The sequence below is a fragment of the Podarcis pityusensis genome (genome assembly GCF_964106645.2).
Source record: "Podarcis pityusensis genome assembly, chromosome: 14".
Classification (NCBI taxonomy): domain Eukaryota; kingdom Metazoa; phylum Chordata; class Lepidosauria; order Squamata; family Lacertidae; genus Podarcis; species Podarcis pityusensis.
In genome coordinates, this window is record NC_138039.1 from 18,795,173 (window position 1) to 18,813,555 (window position 18,383).

Here is an 18,383-nt window from a genome sequence, read left to right on the forward strand (position 1 = left end):
GTTACCTCACCCCCACAATCTTGTCTTCCAGAAGTACCAGAAATGAACCTGGCATAAGCAGTGGACATGGAGAGAAATTAGTACCCCTTACGTGTGTCTTCCTTTGTTCTCAAAACAGAATGCACACAGGACACACACCCTTTTCTTGCTTGACATGTGCTCAGGTCAGGGCTGCAATTAAAGAGACCAGTCTTACAGCACCATCATGTCTAGTGTGTTCCTTGGACCTGCCAGACTCCCATGTCTGTTACCTAAATTCAGAAGCCCATTGTTTCCTTTAGAAATCTGCTTGGCCTTCCCTGCTTTCCACCATTGGATGATAAACGCAGAGAGCTAGCAGTCCTGAGCTTCCTTACTTTTATGTTCAAGAAGGTACTACATTTTGTACCCCAGGTTGCCCCAAAGTCCAATTGCATAATAGCCTGTGAGCCCTTCCCTGCCCCCTGTGTAAGGTGTAGTTTATTTGGAACTATTGAATTGGCTATTGAATTGCCAAATGACTTGAAATTCTATGAATTTTAACACAGTTTTTGGCTTTTTTTTTAACCAGAGGAGCTCCTGAACAACTTTGCCCAGCAGATTGGCGCCTGGAGATTCTGCCTCTATTTCCTGTCGAGCACAAGAAATGACTATGTAATGATGTACAGTTTGACAGTGTTTGAGGTAAGGTACTAGGCAAGAGTAAACTTGCTCAAAGCATGCCTCTTACAAGTTCTGTTTCACTCCGTTAACTCTGTTGTGGTGATAATTCGAGCTGGTCCAGGGGTATGGATAGCCTTGGGTCCCCAGATGGTATTGGACTATAACTCCCATGAGCCCTGGCCAGCATGGTTGCGAATGATAGGTACTATAGTCCAGTAACATCTGGGGACCCAAGGTTGGAAAAGGCTGCCTTAGATTATTCTTCCGCTATACCATCAGATTGTTTGCTGTGTTTAATGACAACGTTTTGCACTATGAATATTTCCCATTCCATACATCAGCAGAGGTGATGAGTTTGAATTGATTTTTTGTAACCCTGATTTAAAGATAGCAAATGTTGGTCTCCTGTTATTCTTACAGATGGGTTTTTCTTTTGGCAGACAGATTTCCATTATCTTGTTTATTTATTGCATTTTATGAGATAATTCCCAAGAATTTCAGTCTAGCCTTAGTATTAATGATCACCATTAAATATATCCCTTGTTTTTTGTTAGCTGTCTTGAAAGGTTAAATATTTTCTGCTCTGGCCATGAACAGAGGACATGCTTTAGGTGCTAAGTAGTAGGGTTACAATTTCCCCTCTTTACGATTCCCTCTTGGGAATACATCGTTCAATTGTAAGCAAGTATTTTACTGTTTAATTCCATTACTAAGTAAATATTCTGAAGCAGATTTCCAGATAGTCAGCATTTTCCTAGATTTGGTATTGTGCCCTCTAGGTTAATATGATGACTGTCAGCTCTTAATAGTAGCCATAAGCAAGATATTTCAAAGATTCCAAGTTTAGTACAAAATGACACCTCACTTTCTTTTGTTCTTCCCACAGAACCTGATTAACAAGATGTGGCTTGGGGTTCCATCACAAGATAAAATGGAGATTCGCAGCTGCCTGCCCAAGCTTCTTTTGACTCACCACAAAACTCTGCCTTACTTCATTAGGAACAAACTTTGCAAAGTCATTGTGGATATTGGCCGGCAAGACTGGCCAATGTTCTACCATGACTTCTTTACAAACATCTTACAGGTAAGGCAGTCCTTAGAAAATCCTTGACTGAAGTCGGCTTTCTTGAGCATGTCCAAATGAAAAATTTGAGAGAGGGAATGATGGCCTAATATGTTAGTACATTTTCAGTTTTCTTGTTGAAGGGAAACCAAAGGATAAAATTGTGATGTGTTTCCTAAAAATCCTTTCATTTTGTTAAAGCCTAGCTTGTCTTACATAAATATATCATCTTCAGTAACACAGCTGTCTAAAATCTGCTAACTTTTAGTTCTAGTATAAGAGAGCATGCTATGAACCCAAGTGCCATAGCTAAAATTTTCATTTAGCCATGCTCTTATTTGAATCATCTCACCATCTCTCTACTTCAGCATGCTATCTGTAATATGCATATAATAAACTAGTCTACCTTTCAAAGTTAGTGTTAGAATTATGTGATATATATTGCCCTCAGAAAACAGCATTTTATAAATGCACGTTGTATTATTAGAATTGCCATATCACAGGGAGCTAGCATTTTCAAGTAAATGATTAAAAATCTGTACTGTTGCTTAGACTGGCTTCACACATTGCTTATTCTGGTGTGGAAGTCCATCTCCGTGCCAGGAAAAGCAGGTATTGTGTTATGTGTGAACAGTCTTGCCAGTGTCTGTCAACTTGGGGGACATCCATTATGTGTAATGGCTACACAAAGTTGACAGACACTGGCAAGACTGTTCACACATAACACAATACCTGCTTTTCCTGGCATGGAGATGGACTTCCACACCAGAATAATTGGTCCTCCAGAGATGCACTCTGTTGTAACATGTAAGTGCATCTCTGGAGGACCAATTCCTGTATTATGCTGGTACCATTTTTTATTTTTTTTTTCTTTTCTCTCTCATTCAATATTCCAGGTAATTTTTGCCCTTCTGTTTACTACAATGAATATATAGCTCTTTCCCACTTTGTCTTTCCACTGATGTCTTTGGGACTAGAAGATGGCATGTAGAAGCTTTCCTGTTCAAAAACACTGTAGAGATAAGATGTCTGCATTCTAAGGCTAAATTTATTGCCCCCCCCCCCCTTTAGAACTCTGTAGTTCATCTACCAAATTCAAAGAAGCTGTTGTCTGCTAATACTTAAACCTGACTTTCCTAACAGTTGATCCAATCCCCTGCGACAACTCCACTTGGGCTGATCATGCTGAAGACGACATCGGAAGAGTTGGCATGCCCACGGGAGGACCTCAGCATAGCAAGGAAGGAAGAGTTGCGCAAACTGCTCCTGGAGCAGGTTCAGACTGTCCTTGGGCTTCTCACAGGTTAGTGGAAATGACAGACATGTGGTGGTGGAGGGGGCAGCATCCTTGTATTAAAGCAGTACAAAATATGAGACCCTGATGAGACAACGGTCATAACTTCCTCTGACATAAGAATACAGCAGAACTATTAATTCTCGTGACGCCTAAGCAAACAATATGGAGCTCTTCTTCAAGGCATGTACTGAGTTCCTCTGTCAGGCTTGGAACAATGCTTTCCCTGGGTGCAGGAGCAGCCTTAGTTTACATGAAACTGTTACTTAATGTGGTATAATGGGAACTCTCATGCAATTGCTGGGGATTTTGCTCTTCTTTTCTGATAGGTATTTTGGAAAGCATCTGGGATAAGTACAGTGTCACTGCTGCCACTCCACCACCATCTCCAACTTCAGGAGAAAGTGGTAAGGTTTGAACTAATCGTTAATGATTTTTAAACTGTGGATTAAGACCTACCTACGTGGGAAGAACTATGAGGTGTTGTCCATTAAAGAAAAGAAATTCATTTCTCAAGCTGTAGGGGAGCTGCTGAAGTACAACACCTTTTTATACTGTGGACCATATTGAGAAGTGTCTATGGTGTGCAATCATTGCCCTAGTTCCTGGCTGGAAAGGAACCTTATTGTAAATTCCTTTCTTATGATCCAGGGCTTCTGACACTTACCCAACAATGTGGCAAGGAGCCATGCTGCAGTGGCACTCTGGCTGCTTGGGCAATGTTGTAATGAACCCTTCTGATGACATACATTCATTCATCTCATTCTTGGCAGATGTGCCACTCATAATGCTTATGAGTGTGTGCCAGAATATGGCAATTTATACTTGCTCACTTCAAAAAAATGAGAGGAGTAGTACAACTTAGTTGATGTAACCAAAAAAACCTAATCTTGCTGAATAAATGCAGTCCAGACTAATGCATGATTTAAATGGGGAGAAGCTCAGTGGGCTTCCCTGCGTACTTAGTTAAACCTCAGCATAACTTTCAAACAGAAAAAGGGAATGGATGCTTAGAATATATGCACCTGGAAAAAGATTCTTAATCAAGTGACTTCAGTGTGTAGCTGTGGACTGCCAAATGTCATGAAGATTGAAAAACATTGGGAAGTTTGGGAACCTCAGTCTGATCCTCAGCACATACATGCTTGTGAGCAGCTTGCTGTAAGCTACAGCTGAGACTTCAGTCTGTGAAATAGTGGGTGGAAAGTCAGAAATGATAAAACATAGTGTCTAAAAATGTGAGCAGGGAGTTGAGATGTCCCTGATTCAAATTTTGCCTCAACTAGAACCTTGACTAGTTGGATGTAATGCAACCCCACCACCACCCACACGTATTCTGAAATTTAGAAATGCTAATACTGGTCTAGTTTAGTGTTGTTAGGATCACCAAGAGAAAATATGTGAACTGCTTTGAACAGTCAAGTGTGCTATATGAATGTTAGGAGACAGTGAAGCTCATTGTGTGATCTTGGACCAGCTACTATCCCTTTGTTTCACCTACCCCACAGGGATGGGGCTGGAGGCAAAAACAAGTCTGTTAGAATAAAGGACAGGGTTGTCCTATAAGAATTTCAAGGGACAGAAGTATGAATGATAATGCTGGTGTTTCCATTTATCATTTCTCTACACTAGCTTGTTGTTGAAGAATACTTTTCCAATTTTATACGTGTGTGATTGGTGTGTGTGAGTGTGGGTGTGTCAAACATATATATTTGTAAAATGTCATCATGAGCTCCATGGAGGAAAGATGGGATAGAAATTTAGTAGGTGGTGGTAGATCCTGACCACAGTTTACCAGATCTGTATTTCCTGGTTTGTGTGCCAAAATGGCCAAAAGCTCTGCACCAAAAAGAGCTTGGTTCTGATCCATGTGAATTCTGACAAGTAGACTTGGTTTCAATCTTCCCTTCCCCAGGTGACCTTTTAAGTAGCTTGTTGCAGAGTCCCAGCACAGCCAAACTATTGAACCAGCCAATCCCCGTCCTTGACACAGAGAGCGAGTACATTTGTTCCCTGGCATTGGAGTGCCTAGCCCACCTCTTCAGCTGGATCCCTCTGTCTACGAGCATCACCCCTTCCCTCCTCACCACCATATTCCATTTTGCCCGCTTTGGCTGCGACACCCGAGCCAGGAAGATGTCCTCCATCAATGGCAGCAGCCAGAACTCTGTCTTGAATCAAGAACGTGGCCGGCTTGGGGTGCTTGCCATGTCTTGCATCAATGAACTGATGTCAAAGAACTGTGTGCCTGTGGAGTTTGAGGAGTACTTGCTGCGGATGTTCCAGCAGACGTTTTACCTCTTGCAGAAGATCACCAAGGAGAACAATGCCCATACGGTGAAGAGTCGGCTGGAGGAACTGGACGAGAGGTAAGGGAGAGCCAGCCCAGACAAATTGATATTGTTGATCTTTTCTGTTTACTGCAAGACGGTCTTTACTGACTTCATGTCATGCATGGTGTGTCTAATCACCTTTTTTCAGAGTCCTGTGATGAAGAAGGAAGGGTGGGCAGGTAGGTGTGACCAGGTACGTTGGCTGTGGGAGGCTGACGTTGCAAAGCGACTGCGGTGTTTGTATTCCTTCTTCCTCCCCCCCCCCCCGGTTCATTACAGTTTGGCTGCAGGTCTGAGGTTGTACAAGATCTGAATTTGCCTTCATTCGGTTGTTGCTAAAAGCAGCCAAAGAGACATAGTGAGGTAAAAGGGTCTTCCTTTTCTATCTGGCCTCTACTGTCAAATTCCAAACAGATGGGGATGCTAATTGTAGGCATGAAATCACGCAGAACCATTAGAGGTTTTAAAGTAACTTAGGAGAGCTGCAGTGGCTTGTGCTATTGAACCAGCTATGCAAAAGAAGTCAGTTTATTTTCCTGTTCCTTTAAATATCTATAGATTTACTTGTACTCTTTTTAGACAAGAGACTAGTAACCTTGGGTCACATCCACACTATACATTTAAAGCACATTTAAAGCACTTGACTCCCCCCAAAGAATTCTGGGAACTAGTTTTCTCCTTGGAGAACTGCACTTCCCGTTTCCCTTAACAAACTGCAGTTCCCAGGATCCTCTGGGTAAAGCCATGTGTTTTAGATGAGTGCTGAATGTGTATTAAATGTATGCTGCGGGATCTGCCCTTAGGGAAGTCAAGTTAGTTTGTTTTTTAAACAGAAATGTACTGAGAAAACTTTGGGCTGCTTTTGTCAATGAATTTGACAATAAAGCAAAAGTACCTTGGCTTTCTAGAGGAGCTGTTGAAGTGGATACTGGCAGAGATGGTTATAGGATTTAGCACTCTGTGTGCTTCAAACTGCTGCCAGAGAGGGATTCAAGGGATCTGTTGGTGCAACTGACAATATCATTTGTTTCTACAAATGAATGTTCCTGGAAGGCTAACGTCAAAAACAAGAAGTAGTGGTGTTATAAGTCAGCACTAGTCTGACTTTTCTTAGACTGTGAGCACCTGGAAGGCATTCAGCCTAGTCATACCTTATCCAATTCCCAGTTTTTTCTACACCCACTCACCTCAATCTTTTACCTAATATCTTCCTTCTTTCCTAGTAGACACTTCTGCTTCAAAGGAGAGGGCATATTATGTAAAACATCTGCTAGGTGCTGCATGTCACTAGTAACCATGCTGTGCTGTTCTTTTTTTTAATGAGGATTAACTGAACTGAGTATTAAATTTGTGAGCAGCAAATCAAATGTGAGCAGGCCTCTCAAAATTCCTCCATATTTGGGAGGAAAGTCTTATTGTGATTTTCTGGCCTACTTTTTCCTCATTCACTACATAAAAGTCTACCTGCCCATTTCTTCTTACCACTACCACCACCCAGCACTCTATATTTCAGGAGCAGGTCAGACTTTGCCCAATCCTGGTATAGAGAGCTGCTTTCTGAGTTAAAATGACGATTCTAAGTTTGAATTCTCTTGGTGGCCTGAAGGAATCCATTTCCCTCACATCTGATACTTGGAGGGTCACAGTACTGGTCTACATTTTGGGGCAGATCTAAGGATCACCAGGATAATCGACACAAAGCAAGTTGAGCGTGTGAAAGAAATGTTCGGCAAATAACAATTATTATAATTTTGTCTCTCTTTCAGAGGCACTTAAGGTACAAAACAGAAGACGTTAAGACAACCAGTAAAGTTGTCCAGGGTCTCAGTGTATGCTGTGTACAAAGGAACTCTCAAGTTCTGTGGCTAGGGGGGGGAAAACTTGAGTGTGTATCTCTGTTTTGCAATGTTCTTTTAATAAGCTTCCGCTCCCCCAAGAACTGGAGGGTTTTGCAGCTGTGTGATTGTTCTGCCTTCAGGTGGGGACCTGACTTGAACAGTGCTGGGGCACCAGCAACCCTCCAAAGATTGTTGGGCTCCAACTCCCATCAACCCCAGCTACCAGGGCCAATGGGAGTGGGAATCCCTGGACTATAAAGTTCTTGGGGAAGAGAACAGCTTTGTTCTTCGCTGCCAAAGTCTTGTGTTCTTTCATAAATCAATACCTTAATAGTAGAAGATATTAGTTGTGCTATAGATGGATCCACTGGGATCATTTGGTTTTCAGAAGCACCACCCCTTTCCCCCATCCATCATTCCCTATCAAGGCCAGCTCTGAAAGTCCTTCTGGTTTCAAAATTGGCACGCTATGTGGCATAGCAGGCTGTGGCTTGAGATGCACAACTATGTTTCAGCTAACATAGGTGACAGTGAAATACATAATGGGATTTCTTAGCAGAAGGTTTGAGTTGGTATTTTGACAAAAGCCAAAGTTGCCGTTGACGAGAGAATCTCTTTCTTGCTATGTTTCAGGTAATAATGGAATGAAGGGTTTCCCGCCGTGTAGGTAATTTCTGTAGGGATTTAATTTAATTGTTTTTAAAATGGCTGCAAAATGTGTTATTTAATGAAAGAGGTATGAAGTAAATTTAAATGTTTCAGTGCTGCTATTGCTTCTGTCAGTATTCAGGTTGACTTGATCAGGTTTTCTCTCGTCTTTCCCTTGTAGTTACATAGAGAAGTTTACTGACTTTCTGCGCCTCTTTGTGAGTGTCCACTTGAGGAGGATCGAGTCCTACTCCCAGTTTCCCGTGGTTGAATTCCTTGCATTGCTGTTCAAGTACACGTTTCATCAGGTACAACACTGGCATGTCTCTTCTCCTTAATCCAGCTTTGTTTAGAGTTGATTATCCTATAAGGTTTCACGTGAAAACACTCTGTCAGGTTTTTACTGCATTTGAATTAAAATGTTACTCTTACATTGCAAAATAGCAGCAATCCTGGTCTCCAGATTGACCGCTGAAAGCCCTGGGTGCATATTTCAGTGATTTCCTGGCACGCCTGGAAATATTATATTGGGTACCACACAACACAGAGGTCTTGACTGAGATCAAATCTCAGTAGCTGTTTTGGTTTCCAGGAAAACAAAAATATGTAGCCAATGAGACAGTATTTAGTTTTGATTTTAAAATGTACCTTTTATTTGGACCAGCTTTTCTTTCAAATGCAGGATACAAGCATTTGAATCTCTCAGGCTTGTTCAAAGATAAGGAGTGCAGAATGAGATGCTTCTGTGCCAAGATATGGTGTTTGCGTATCTTCTTTTGTGTCTGCATTGTTGTTGTTGTTTTCCAGCTCCAGGGTACAGTAAGAGAATTTAAAACAGAACCTAAATAAAAAAAGAACATATGCATTACTCCCTCTTCAGACCCCAAGGGGTTCTCAGAGCAACTGGTCATGAAAATAAGAATGAAAAGACCTAACAAAATTGGGACCTAAAAACTTATCAGGGTAGTTTAACAATCAATTCCTCCTCCAGGGAACTCTGGGAATTGTAGCTCTGGCAGGGGAATAGAAGTCTCCAAACAATTCCCAGCACCCGTAACTAGTTCACAGAATTCTTTGGGGAAGCCATGACTGTTTAAAGTGGTATGATTCTGCTTTTAATGTATGGTGTGAATGTGGTCTAAGGTGACATTAGGAGGAAGGCAAGGAAGAGAAGCTCCATTGTCTATCAAGTGGCTGTTACAATTCTCTCTCCATATCCAGTTTGTGCTACTGTTAAAAATTGTCTGTTGACTTCCGTGTTTCAGCCTACCCATGAAGGTTACTTCTCCTGCTTAGACATCTGGACTCTCTTCTTGGATTACTTAACCAGTAAGATAAAGAGTCGTCTGGCAGATAAAGAAGCAGTTCTCAACAGGTAAGCAAGATTAGCAGCGCAATGGAAGATCCCTGCTCATTTGTATCACAGCTTTTCCTGCTGCTTCCTTCACTGGGCATCATTTTGAAGGCTACAAAGGGTGTGGTGTTTTTTTTTAAAGGCTTGTCCTTTTTCTAGCAACTTGGGATATAATCCTGTGGCTGCTCTTGCTCTGCGCAGAGGCATTCAGGATTGCAGTGGAAAAGGCCAGTTTTATTTTTACTTGCTGTTGTTCTCACAGAGTCCATTTGGGTGCACTGCACTGGGCACAGTGGAGAGAAGCTTGCCTTCAGATATATTTCTAAGCTAGAAATGAAAGCCTGATCTACTAAACTTGCAATAGAATGATGTGCCAGAATGGACTGTACCATGTCAGTGGGGGGGGTGTTAATTTGAATACTCACCCACATATATAAGTTGTTGTTGTTTTATTCCACCATAAAGTTAAAAATCAAACTAGCATTCAAGGAATATTAGTTCTGTCTCAGACTAGCTTTCTAGTTTTAGACCTTTCCCCCCACATAGGTGCATTCAGAAAAAGTAACACCACCTCCTCCCGTCCCATTCTGTATGAAAAGGGGTAATCCATTTTGCTGCTTTGTACAGCTGCGTATGCAGACCTAATATAGTGGGAAGAAACACTCCTTAACAGTTTCAGCCCAAGTCTCACTGGCTTGGATTAAGGAGATTGGCAGCCAGAAAGGATTAGTTGCTCACAGAGGGAGTTCCAAACCTTCATTTGCTACTTGTAAGAATGCAAGAAGAGGGAAGTTGCATCATTATTTCTGGACGTGTTTCTTTTTAATGCAACTCTTACAGCTGTCATAGGGACAGGAAGTTGTAGAGCTGTCATAGGGACAGGAAGTGTTTACCTATAAGCGTAAGCGTGCTTACACCACAGGAACAGCATTTGAGGCTTTCTGTCCGTTGTAGTTTACGCCTCTTCCAAGCAGAGCCTCGTGTACAAATCAGCTAGTCTGGGTGCTCCTACCAGCCTCCCAGTTCATTTGACATCCTGGCCTGACCCTATTCCTTGCTCAGACTCTCCACATGCTTAAGATAGAGAGCTTATTCAGTGTAGTTGTTTGTCCCTTGAGATGGTCTGCAGGAAGGGATTTGGGAGCACACTGTGGGTTTGCATGCTCAGTCCCCTCAGTGGAGGAGGAAACAAATGACCCAAAAGGGGAATGTGGGTTTGAATACAGGATCTTGGGGTTTAAATCTCCCCAGACTGCATGTTCAAATAACCACAGGATCTCTCCTTCAGTAGTTCATTTCTAACCACGCTGAGAAGAGCATGAGAGCGTGTAAGATAAGCTGTCAGCAGACTCCCTCAAAGCAGGTGGGGGTGGGAGAAATACATTTTTAGCTTGCTCACTTGTCTTTTGCATATGCTGGAGGGAGCTTTTTCTCAATGCATTTTTCTTACGAAAGAATAGTGGGACAGCAAGTACTTCCTTCAATTTGCTATGTCACTGCTGGGGCTGATGTCATTCAGTGGTGTGTTGCTTTTTTCTTTTTGTTTTGCAATTGGGGAGCTTCGTGAGAAAATAGGCTAAGTTCTGCATTTGTTCAGGCAGTAAACACCACATTTCTAAGAAGGGCAGTCTTAAAAATGAAGCCATACCTGGAAATGTTGTAACGGTATTTGCGGTTTTGTAGGAAAGGGCATCAGTTCCTTGTGCATGATTGGGGTTCTGGGCATTTAATGTATATCTGTATTTGGGTCCTGCACTAGGAAAAGCAAACTTCTGCAACCTGTATAAGTTAAGCAAGTCAAATCAATTTTCATAATATTTATTTGAATAACATATTCTGGCTGTGGGGAAGAGAGGAGAGCATTGTTAGGAAACTAATAATCCAGTTCAACTTCTGCCTCTTGAGATTTCATTGACGCACTTTCCAAGCATATCTTGTAAGCCCTCTAGGACTAAAGTTTTGCTTGTTTTTAACAAGAAAAGCTAAACATCTCAAGACGATAAATATCTGATGTGAGTATGGTGCATCAGTATTGTAGATAAATCTCAAGTTACAGGGAACACTATTATTTTGAAATTCAAACCAGCAGCATTGCACACTCGCAACTGGAGTTTGACCTTAAAACATAGATTCTCTCCCCCCAGAATATACAAGCAAACTTTCACTCCATATTACTCCTTTCTTAAAGAGGTGTGTGTGTGTGTGTGTGTGTGTGTGTGTGTGTGTGCGCACGTGCTTTCTCTTACCCGCTTAAAAGTGGCCAGGCCTGTGACTGTGCAGGCTGAACTAGCCTTGTGGAAAACAGGCGTGGAAGTGTAGCCTGGATTTGAAATGGAAATTAGAATGACAAATAAAAGAGAGAAACAATGTATATGGACGTAGCACAGTGAATCTTGGACTTCCAGATGGTATCAGAAGCATGAAGAGTGTGTGCAGAAGAATAAAGAGAGAGAGAATGAACAGATGATATATTAGGGCAGCTTACCCACCCTAGTACGGCCCAGATGCTGATGGGCTAAAACTCCCATCATCTCTGACTATTGGCCATCGTGGCTGGTCTGGAAACATCTGGAGCACAGCTGGTTAGGGGAGGCAGCTCCAGGGTATGTACACACTTAGCAATCAGATTTGATTATGCATAACGGAATTCCTTTCTGAGTAGCTCAATTGTCCTCTTATTTAAATGAAACGGTGCTTTCTGCCAAGGCCTTAGTGAGAACTTCCTCTCTCGTACTTCGTTTAGCAATGACTTATCTTGAATAAGGATGTGGTGTCAGACCAAATGATGCTAAAACTCATTTTCCATATATTCCATACATTGTCAACTCTACTAGAATGGACAGAATTCAACTAGGTCTGGCTCAAAGTGGACTCATTGGTATTAGTGGTTATGACTTAGTTCCATTAATTTTAGTAGCTCTACTCTGAGTAAAACTTAGCTGAACATCACCCCATAATTACTATTATTTTGCAACCATGCCTTTTTCTCTTTAAGTTTAAGTAACGTTGGTATAACTTCCCATGGACTACTATTTCCTTCCATAATAATGGTTCCAAATTTGATTGGGGTTTTCCTTTTGCTCTTTCCCAGGTATGAAGATGCCCTGGTTCTTCTGCTGACAGAAGTATTAAATCGGATACAGTTCAGGTACAACCAGGCCCAGTTGGAAGAGCTGGATGACGAGACGCTGGATGACGATGTAAGAAGCAGAAGACTGTAGACTTGAGAATCGTAATAACTGTGAAAGTAGAAAACATTATGCTTCCATTGCACATTATGGAATGTGAAGACATGTGCAGAATAGCATAGCTGAAATCTTTAAGGCTGACAGGACTTTGCACCACCTCCAATGTCTTGTGCCTTATGATTGCAAGCCTGGGAAGTGTGGTGTGGGGGTTATGAACCTTTTTTGCAGGTGTGCCAGGTTTTTTAAATTTTTACCTGCATATTTGTTTTTAAGTTGTCAGAGTGTTCCAAAATGGCATTTCTTCACCCATAGCATAAACTGGAATTGCCCACTCTAACCACTTCAGCATTCTGTCGCCTCATTTTTCTACTTGTGGAAAATCCGTTCCAACAGCCCTGGTGCAAAGGCAAATAAAGCAGCTGATCATGGTATTTCTTTCTCACAGCAACAGACAGAGTGGCAGCGGTACCTACGCCAGAGCTTGGAAGTAGTGGCCAAAGTAATGGAGCTCCTGCCAACGCATGCCTTTTCGACCCTGGTAAGTGGGGAGTGTGAGCTTCACTCTCACTGTCCTTCAGAGTTTCAGATCCATGCCATTGTTACTTCAAAGACCTGCTTTTTGATGTGAGGTGTAGCAGGAATTCCAGGTGGTTAGAAGAATTGCCTGTTTGCGGTCTTCACTCCATTGAGTTCACCGAAAGCCTGACCCCAAGGTTCTGTTCTCTTGATATAAACATGCCAGATTAGTAGATGGTGGTGGGAAAAGATGTTTGAGTTTGAGGATTGTGGTCCTTCTGACCTAGAATGGAGGCTCAAATAATAATAGTAATATTAACTTTAAAATAAAATAAAAATACCCAGTACACATGACTCACTTGCAAAGTTTCTTTGAGGCATTAGCTTAACTTCAAGCAGTGCTTCATTCATTCACCTTTTCAAGGAATCTTAAAATCAATTGGCAAGCGTAAAGTGAAAGTATTTGGTGGGAATTGTGTTCCTGTGTGCCACTTTTGTATAGAGCAGGGGTGGCTTAACCTTTTTCTGACTAGGGTCCACTTTGAGGGTTGGCCACTCCTTTAACAGCGACATGCTGGCATGCACATGTCATGAGATCATACACATTCACATGGGCACACCTCTACCCTGGGTTCCAGTTCAAGACTGGATATCTGTTTTCTCACCTCCTTGGCAGAAATCGCATCTTGTACATCCTCTCTGCGGCTATTGCCACAAGGAGAATGCCAAGTTAGTAGTAGTAGTATGAGATGGCTCTGCTAAACTTTTGCCCACTAGGAGGTAGGCTTTGAGTTCATAGACCTAGCTGGAACAACTATGCGGTTTAAATCCTGCCACATGACATTGACTCCTGGGATGGCAGCCAAGGCATCTGATCATTTCCCTGTGTCTCCCATCTTGCTTCCCTGTTGCAAAGCTGTGACATACCTGCCGGCTAGTAACACAGCATGCCATCTCCTTGTCCGGTGGTGCTATATTAGCACTTAGAATTCCTTGGTGTGAGATTGACACTTCTGGCAGGGATTCCCTGCTCATCACTTGGTGCTTTCCAGTTTGGGGACACTCAATGCTGCAGTTTGCCAACAGATGGTGCAGTTTTAAACCTATATTGCAAATGAATATCTAGCAGCATGGTGTGTGTTTAAAGGCTTACAGTCCGGGGGGTGGCTGTGTGGCTTTTCAGATTTTGGGAGCTGGTGTTGCTTCTTCTGTCTTTCAGCACTTCATCCTCTGACCCTTGACCTGTACACTAGCAGAATAGTAGCTATAAATGATCAATGTGACAAACCACATGTAGTGCTACATGCATTGTTGAGGGAAGTTTGAAAGAGACTGGAGACAGGTTAAACCCCTCCCTTCCTGGCCAATATTAGCATGTGACATTGTATGCCTTGTTTGCCATTACATCTGTGTTAAAAAAAACAAACCAAGCTAGGGGAGGCAGATTTCAGTGGAACTGGATCATACCACTATCCTGCTACCCCCACCCCCCACCCCGGCAACATTGCAATATTTAACCTGAGGGTGTGGGAGTCACATTAGTACCTATAGGAACACTTTCTAAGAGTAATTGCAGAGCATTGTAGGGCTGTTTATGGCAATAATGTGACTGGAAAAGGAAGGGTTTAACCTCCCTTTCTCATGTACAGTTTTTCCTGCAAAAAATGGAAGATGCGGGGAGTGACATCTTAATACTTTCTTGAAAAACACAGGCATTGTTGCTAATGATATATTTAGTGCCACATAGTTTTGACCATAGGATGTTGTGCTATAAATCTGATCCAGCTCTCCCTTCACCATAAATTGACTAGGGAACCTTAAAAACAAGCTGCACTCTCAGAATAAGTCATCCCATTATGATGGTGGTGATTACAGGCAGGTTATCATTATGGAATTGTTTGTGGTTATTTCCCTCCTGCTGGTAAGGCTGACACTGTTTATGTTAATCTGCTTTATTTTGTGTATTCTTGTGTGTCACTGTTGCATATATGCTACCTTGGCGACCACTGCATAAAGGTGGGACAAAAAATGGGAACAGTGACTTACCTTTATTGGTGCCTTGCCTATCTTCATAGACATCCCCAGTAACGTATGTGAAGCCCTTGGGGCACTTGAATGCCAGGTAAAGGCAATGGAGGGTGTTACTGTTGACCACTGGGACCCATGCAGTTCTGTAAGCATATATTTAAGAGCATTCTGCAGACCATTAGTAAGCAAGTCCTGTTTTGGAAAAGCTTCTTTCCCAGGGAATCGTTTTCCTGCAGTGTCCCACTGACATCATTTTCATTGTAAGGCTATGATACTGAACCAATCCTGAACTCCCAAACTTTTATTTTCCCTGTCCATGAAGGTTTAGGTGACAGATGAATTATGCTTAGGTCCAGTTTCTAAACAGCAGGGAACCATACATGGTTAGTATAGCTGAGGACCTTGTAGTTATGCTTGTTTTCTTCTCCTCAGTTTCCAGTTCTCCAGGAAAATCTAGATGTATATTTGGGACTCCAACAATTCATAGTCAATTCAGGAACAGGTAAGGCAAACTACCAGTGTTTGAAATCTCATGTCTGTGTGCTGTTTGTGTTGCTATAATATGGGGCTGATCACTGAGCTGGCATTCTTTAACTTGGGAAAACTGCTCTAAGTATGCACGTTCATACTGACATAAACAGCAATTTATACTGGCAAAAACATCCCAGTAGCTAAAATTTGCTTACTCTGTATGGTGTCTAACTGTATTATTCTGCATTATATAGAGGTTAATACATTCTACCTGTTGTAAATTCCTTTTTGGCTTACAGAAATATGACTTTTATATGCACTTTTTTTACAAAAAAGGTGTTTTAACTTGCGCATTATATAACTTGTCTCAAGTGAGGTTTTTCGGGGGGGGGCAATGTATTTTATATCACACCCTTTAATAAAATTCCATATAATAATACAGTTTGGTTAAACACCCAAGTAGTTTTATTTCTGAATTGTCTCGATCGAAGTAAACTTTCAGATACAGGTATAACTAATAAGGCAGTAAAACTGAAGCAGCATAAAACAGTTAACAGACTGTAAAACATTTAAAAAAGAAAATATTACAAAGGCTTATGAAAATAATAAAAAGGACCTTTGCCTGGAACCAAAATAACAAAAATGATTCCAGGTAAGCCCCTTTAGGGTGAGGCTGTTCCATAGTTGGGGTGCCACCACTGGGAAGGCCCTCTGCCTGCCTGCTAACCAACCACCTCTCCTCAGATGGTGAGGGCATTCTGTGGAAGGCCTTCTGCTGAACATGTTAAGGTACAGAAAGGTATATTTGGAGATGGGCTGCTTTTTGGACCTCTAGATGTTCAAGGTCAAACTGACAGTTTGAATTTGGACCGGCAACAGACCAGGAACCTCTGCAACTAATGCAGGAGAGGCCTGAGAGAAGATCAGAACACCCAGACAAGTTAGGAATCTGGATGCCACATTCTGCACAGACTGAAAGGCAGCCCTGTGTAAAGCGTTTTACTGTAGGCTAGGCATGTTCAAGGTCAAAATGGCTGGTAACAGCCCACAACAGGCACGCCAACTCCTAGGGGCTGGGGCAGTTTTGACTCTTTCCCCACCAAAGTATATCCGCTGCTGAAGAGAAACTGGCACCCTCAATCCTCTTAAGAAGATGGCACCTCTGGTCACAAAATTAAGATTGCTTTGACTCCTGCTATTTAACTGGAAGTACTAAATCCCAGTGTGTTTTCTTGTGGGTGTGCTCTTCAGCAGCGGATATTAGAAACACGCAGCTTCTCTGTGTTGCAGTTGTATAGAGCCCACCCCCTTGAACCAATCAGGATTTTCTTTCTCCGATTAAACTACTTTGACTTCTGCTGTTTGGGTCCCTGTTGTTGCTTGTGCGGTAAAGCGGGGCCACCCTGTTCTGAAAAATATTTTAGCCTTTAGGGAGGAAAAGAGCTGCAAATAATTAGTAAAGATTAAAACCCCAATGTCCTCTTTAACAATGCCCCTTTCTAAGCTGCCTAATTTAGCAATCTTGCTTGCATTCGGTGCTTGAACTGTGACCTGCAAGACAGCTAATGCAGAGCAAATGCATGTAATGTAATTACGGTAAATGTTTCATTTCCTGGCAAGCTATCTGCATAATTAGATTTCTCATATGAGTGCCTTGTGTGTTACAAGGTTATGGCTTCGGACAATCTTTGTATTTGAATTTGAGTTTGTGCAGGAGGCAGCCATTTCTTTAAATCACCTTAATGGGCAGCAATTTGTCCCTATTAGCAGAAGCACTTGCATTCCGGTTTCTCCTTGCATTTTTATTCCCACTGGCTCATGCTGTCCTTTCAGGTCACAGGCTGAACATCACTGCAGAGAACGACTGCCGGCGCTTACACTGCTCCTTGCGCGACCTCAGCTCCTTGCTCCAAGCGGTTGGTCGGTTAGCCGAGTACTTCACGGGGGACATGTTTGCCGCGAGGTTCAGCGATGCTCATACTGTAGTGGAGAGGTAGGCAGCGTGACCCTCTTGTAGAGTTGGATTCTGGGACAGGCCTGCTAATAGCTGCTGGCATTTCAGCTCCAGCCGCTGTCTGTCTTTATGATATGCCTCCTGTAGGTCTTTACATGCAGTCCTAAGAGAATCCTGCTCTTCTTTATGCTGCCAAATGCCAAGGTGACTCCTGAGCAGTTTACACACACTGCTTAGAAATGCTGATGACTGAGCAGCATATAAATGCAGTTAAATAGATAAAAGAAATAAATAAAACATAGAAATCAATAGCACAGCATTGTTAAAATGCTGAAGAATTTTTAAAATACACCATAATTCAAATATACTATAAAGCAATCCCATTATAGCACCAAAATATAAACACCAGTGATTACAATATGCACCCTTGATTATGGGTGTTGTGCTTCCAATGGAGACAATAGAAAGATGCTTTATACCGAATCAGGCCACTGGTCTGTCTTGCTCAGTATTTCCTTCACTGACTGGCAGTGACAGCGGAAGTGGTAGGGCAGGCATGCAAGCTCTTACCTGTGGGCCAAAGCAGGCAAGGATCCTAATTTGACCCAGGAAGCCCTATTTCCTCATCTGTCCCACACTGATGTGATATGACCTCAGGCAAAGCCAGCTGCAAAGGACTAATGAGCCGGAAAGTGCACCTCTGATTGTTTATCTGCAACTGGAATTTGTATTTGGCACCTTTGTAAATTTGCTGTGAAATGCAATCCAAGGTAAATCTGTACCCGCAGCAAGCGATATTTACATTCAGCACTAAAAGCAGGTATGCTGGGTTTGGTCCTGCCCACCTGTCAAAGTCACCGACAGCAGATGGGGATGCCATGATCTTGCCCACTTGTCAGATCCAGCCTCCCACCCCTGCAGTAGAACATATTACTTGTAAGGTTTGGCAGGCTGGATGAGGGTTAGAACTTTCCAAATCAGATGTCTTCAGACTCCTTATTTGTTCTGAAGGACTGTATCCAAAAAGGACGTTCTACTTTTCCTTTGACTAGCT

The 18,383-nt window shown here is 42.3% G+C and overlaps 1 protein-coding gene across 1 annotated transcript in view; it reads left to right on the plus strand.

Annotated features, from left to right (window-relative positions):
• XPO6 (exportin 6) overlaps window positions 1–18,383 on the plus strand; it is a 45,178-nt gene that overhangs the window by 12,762 nt on the left and 14,033 nt on the right. Inside the window, exons 3-13 of the mRNA XM_080981938.1 lie at window positions 551–663; window positions 1,529–1,726; window positions 2,849–3,008; window positions 3,329–3,406; window positions 4,915–5,368; window positions 8,000–8,126; window positions 9,084–9,193; window positions 12,264–12,372; window positions 12,806–12,898; window positions 15,337–15,406; window positions 17,209–17,368. Coding sequence (XP_080838064.1) covers window positions 551–663; window positions 1,529–1,726; window positions 2,849–3,008; window positions 3,329–3,406; window positions 4,915–5,368; window positions 8,000–8,126; window positions 9,084–9,193; window positions 12,264–12,372; window positions 12,806–12,898; window positions 15,337–15,406; window positions 17,209–17,368 — 1,672 coding nt within the window. The remainder of the gene's footprint in view (window positions 1–550; window positions 664–1,528; window positions 1,727–2,848; window positions 3,009–3,328; window positions 3,407–4,914; window positions 5,369–7,999; window positions 8,127–9,083; window positions 9,194–12,263; window positions 12,373–12,805; window positions 12,899–15,336; window positions 15,407–17,208; window positions 17,369–18,383) is intronic.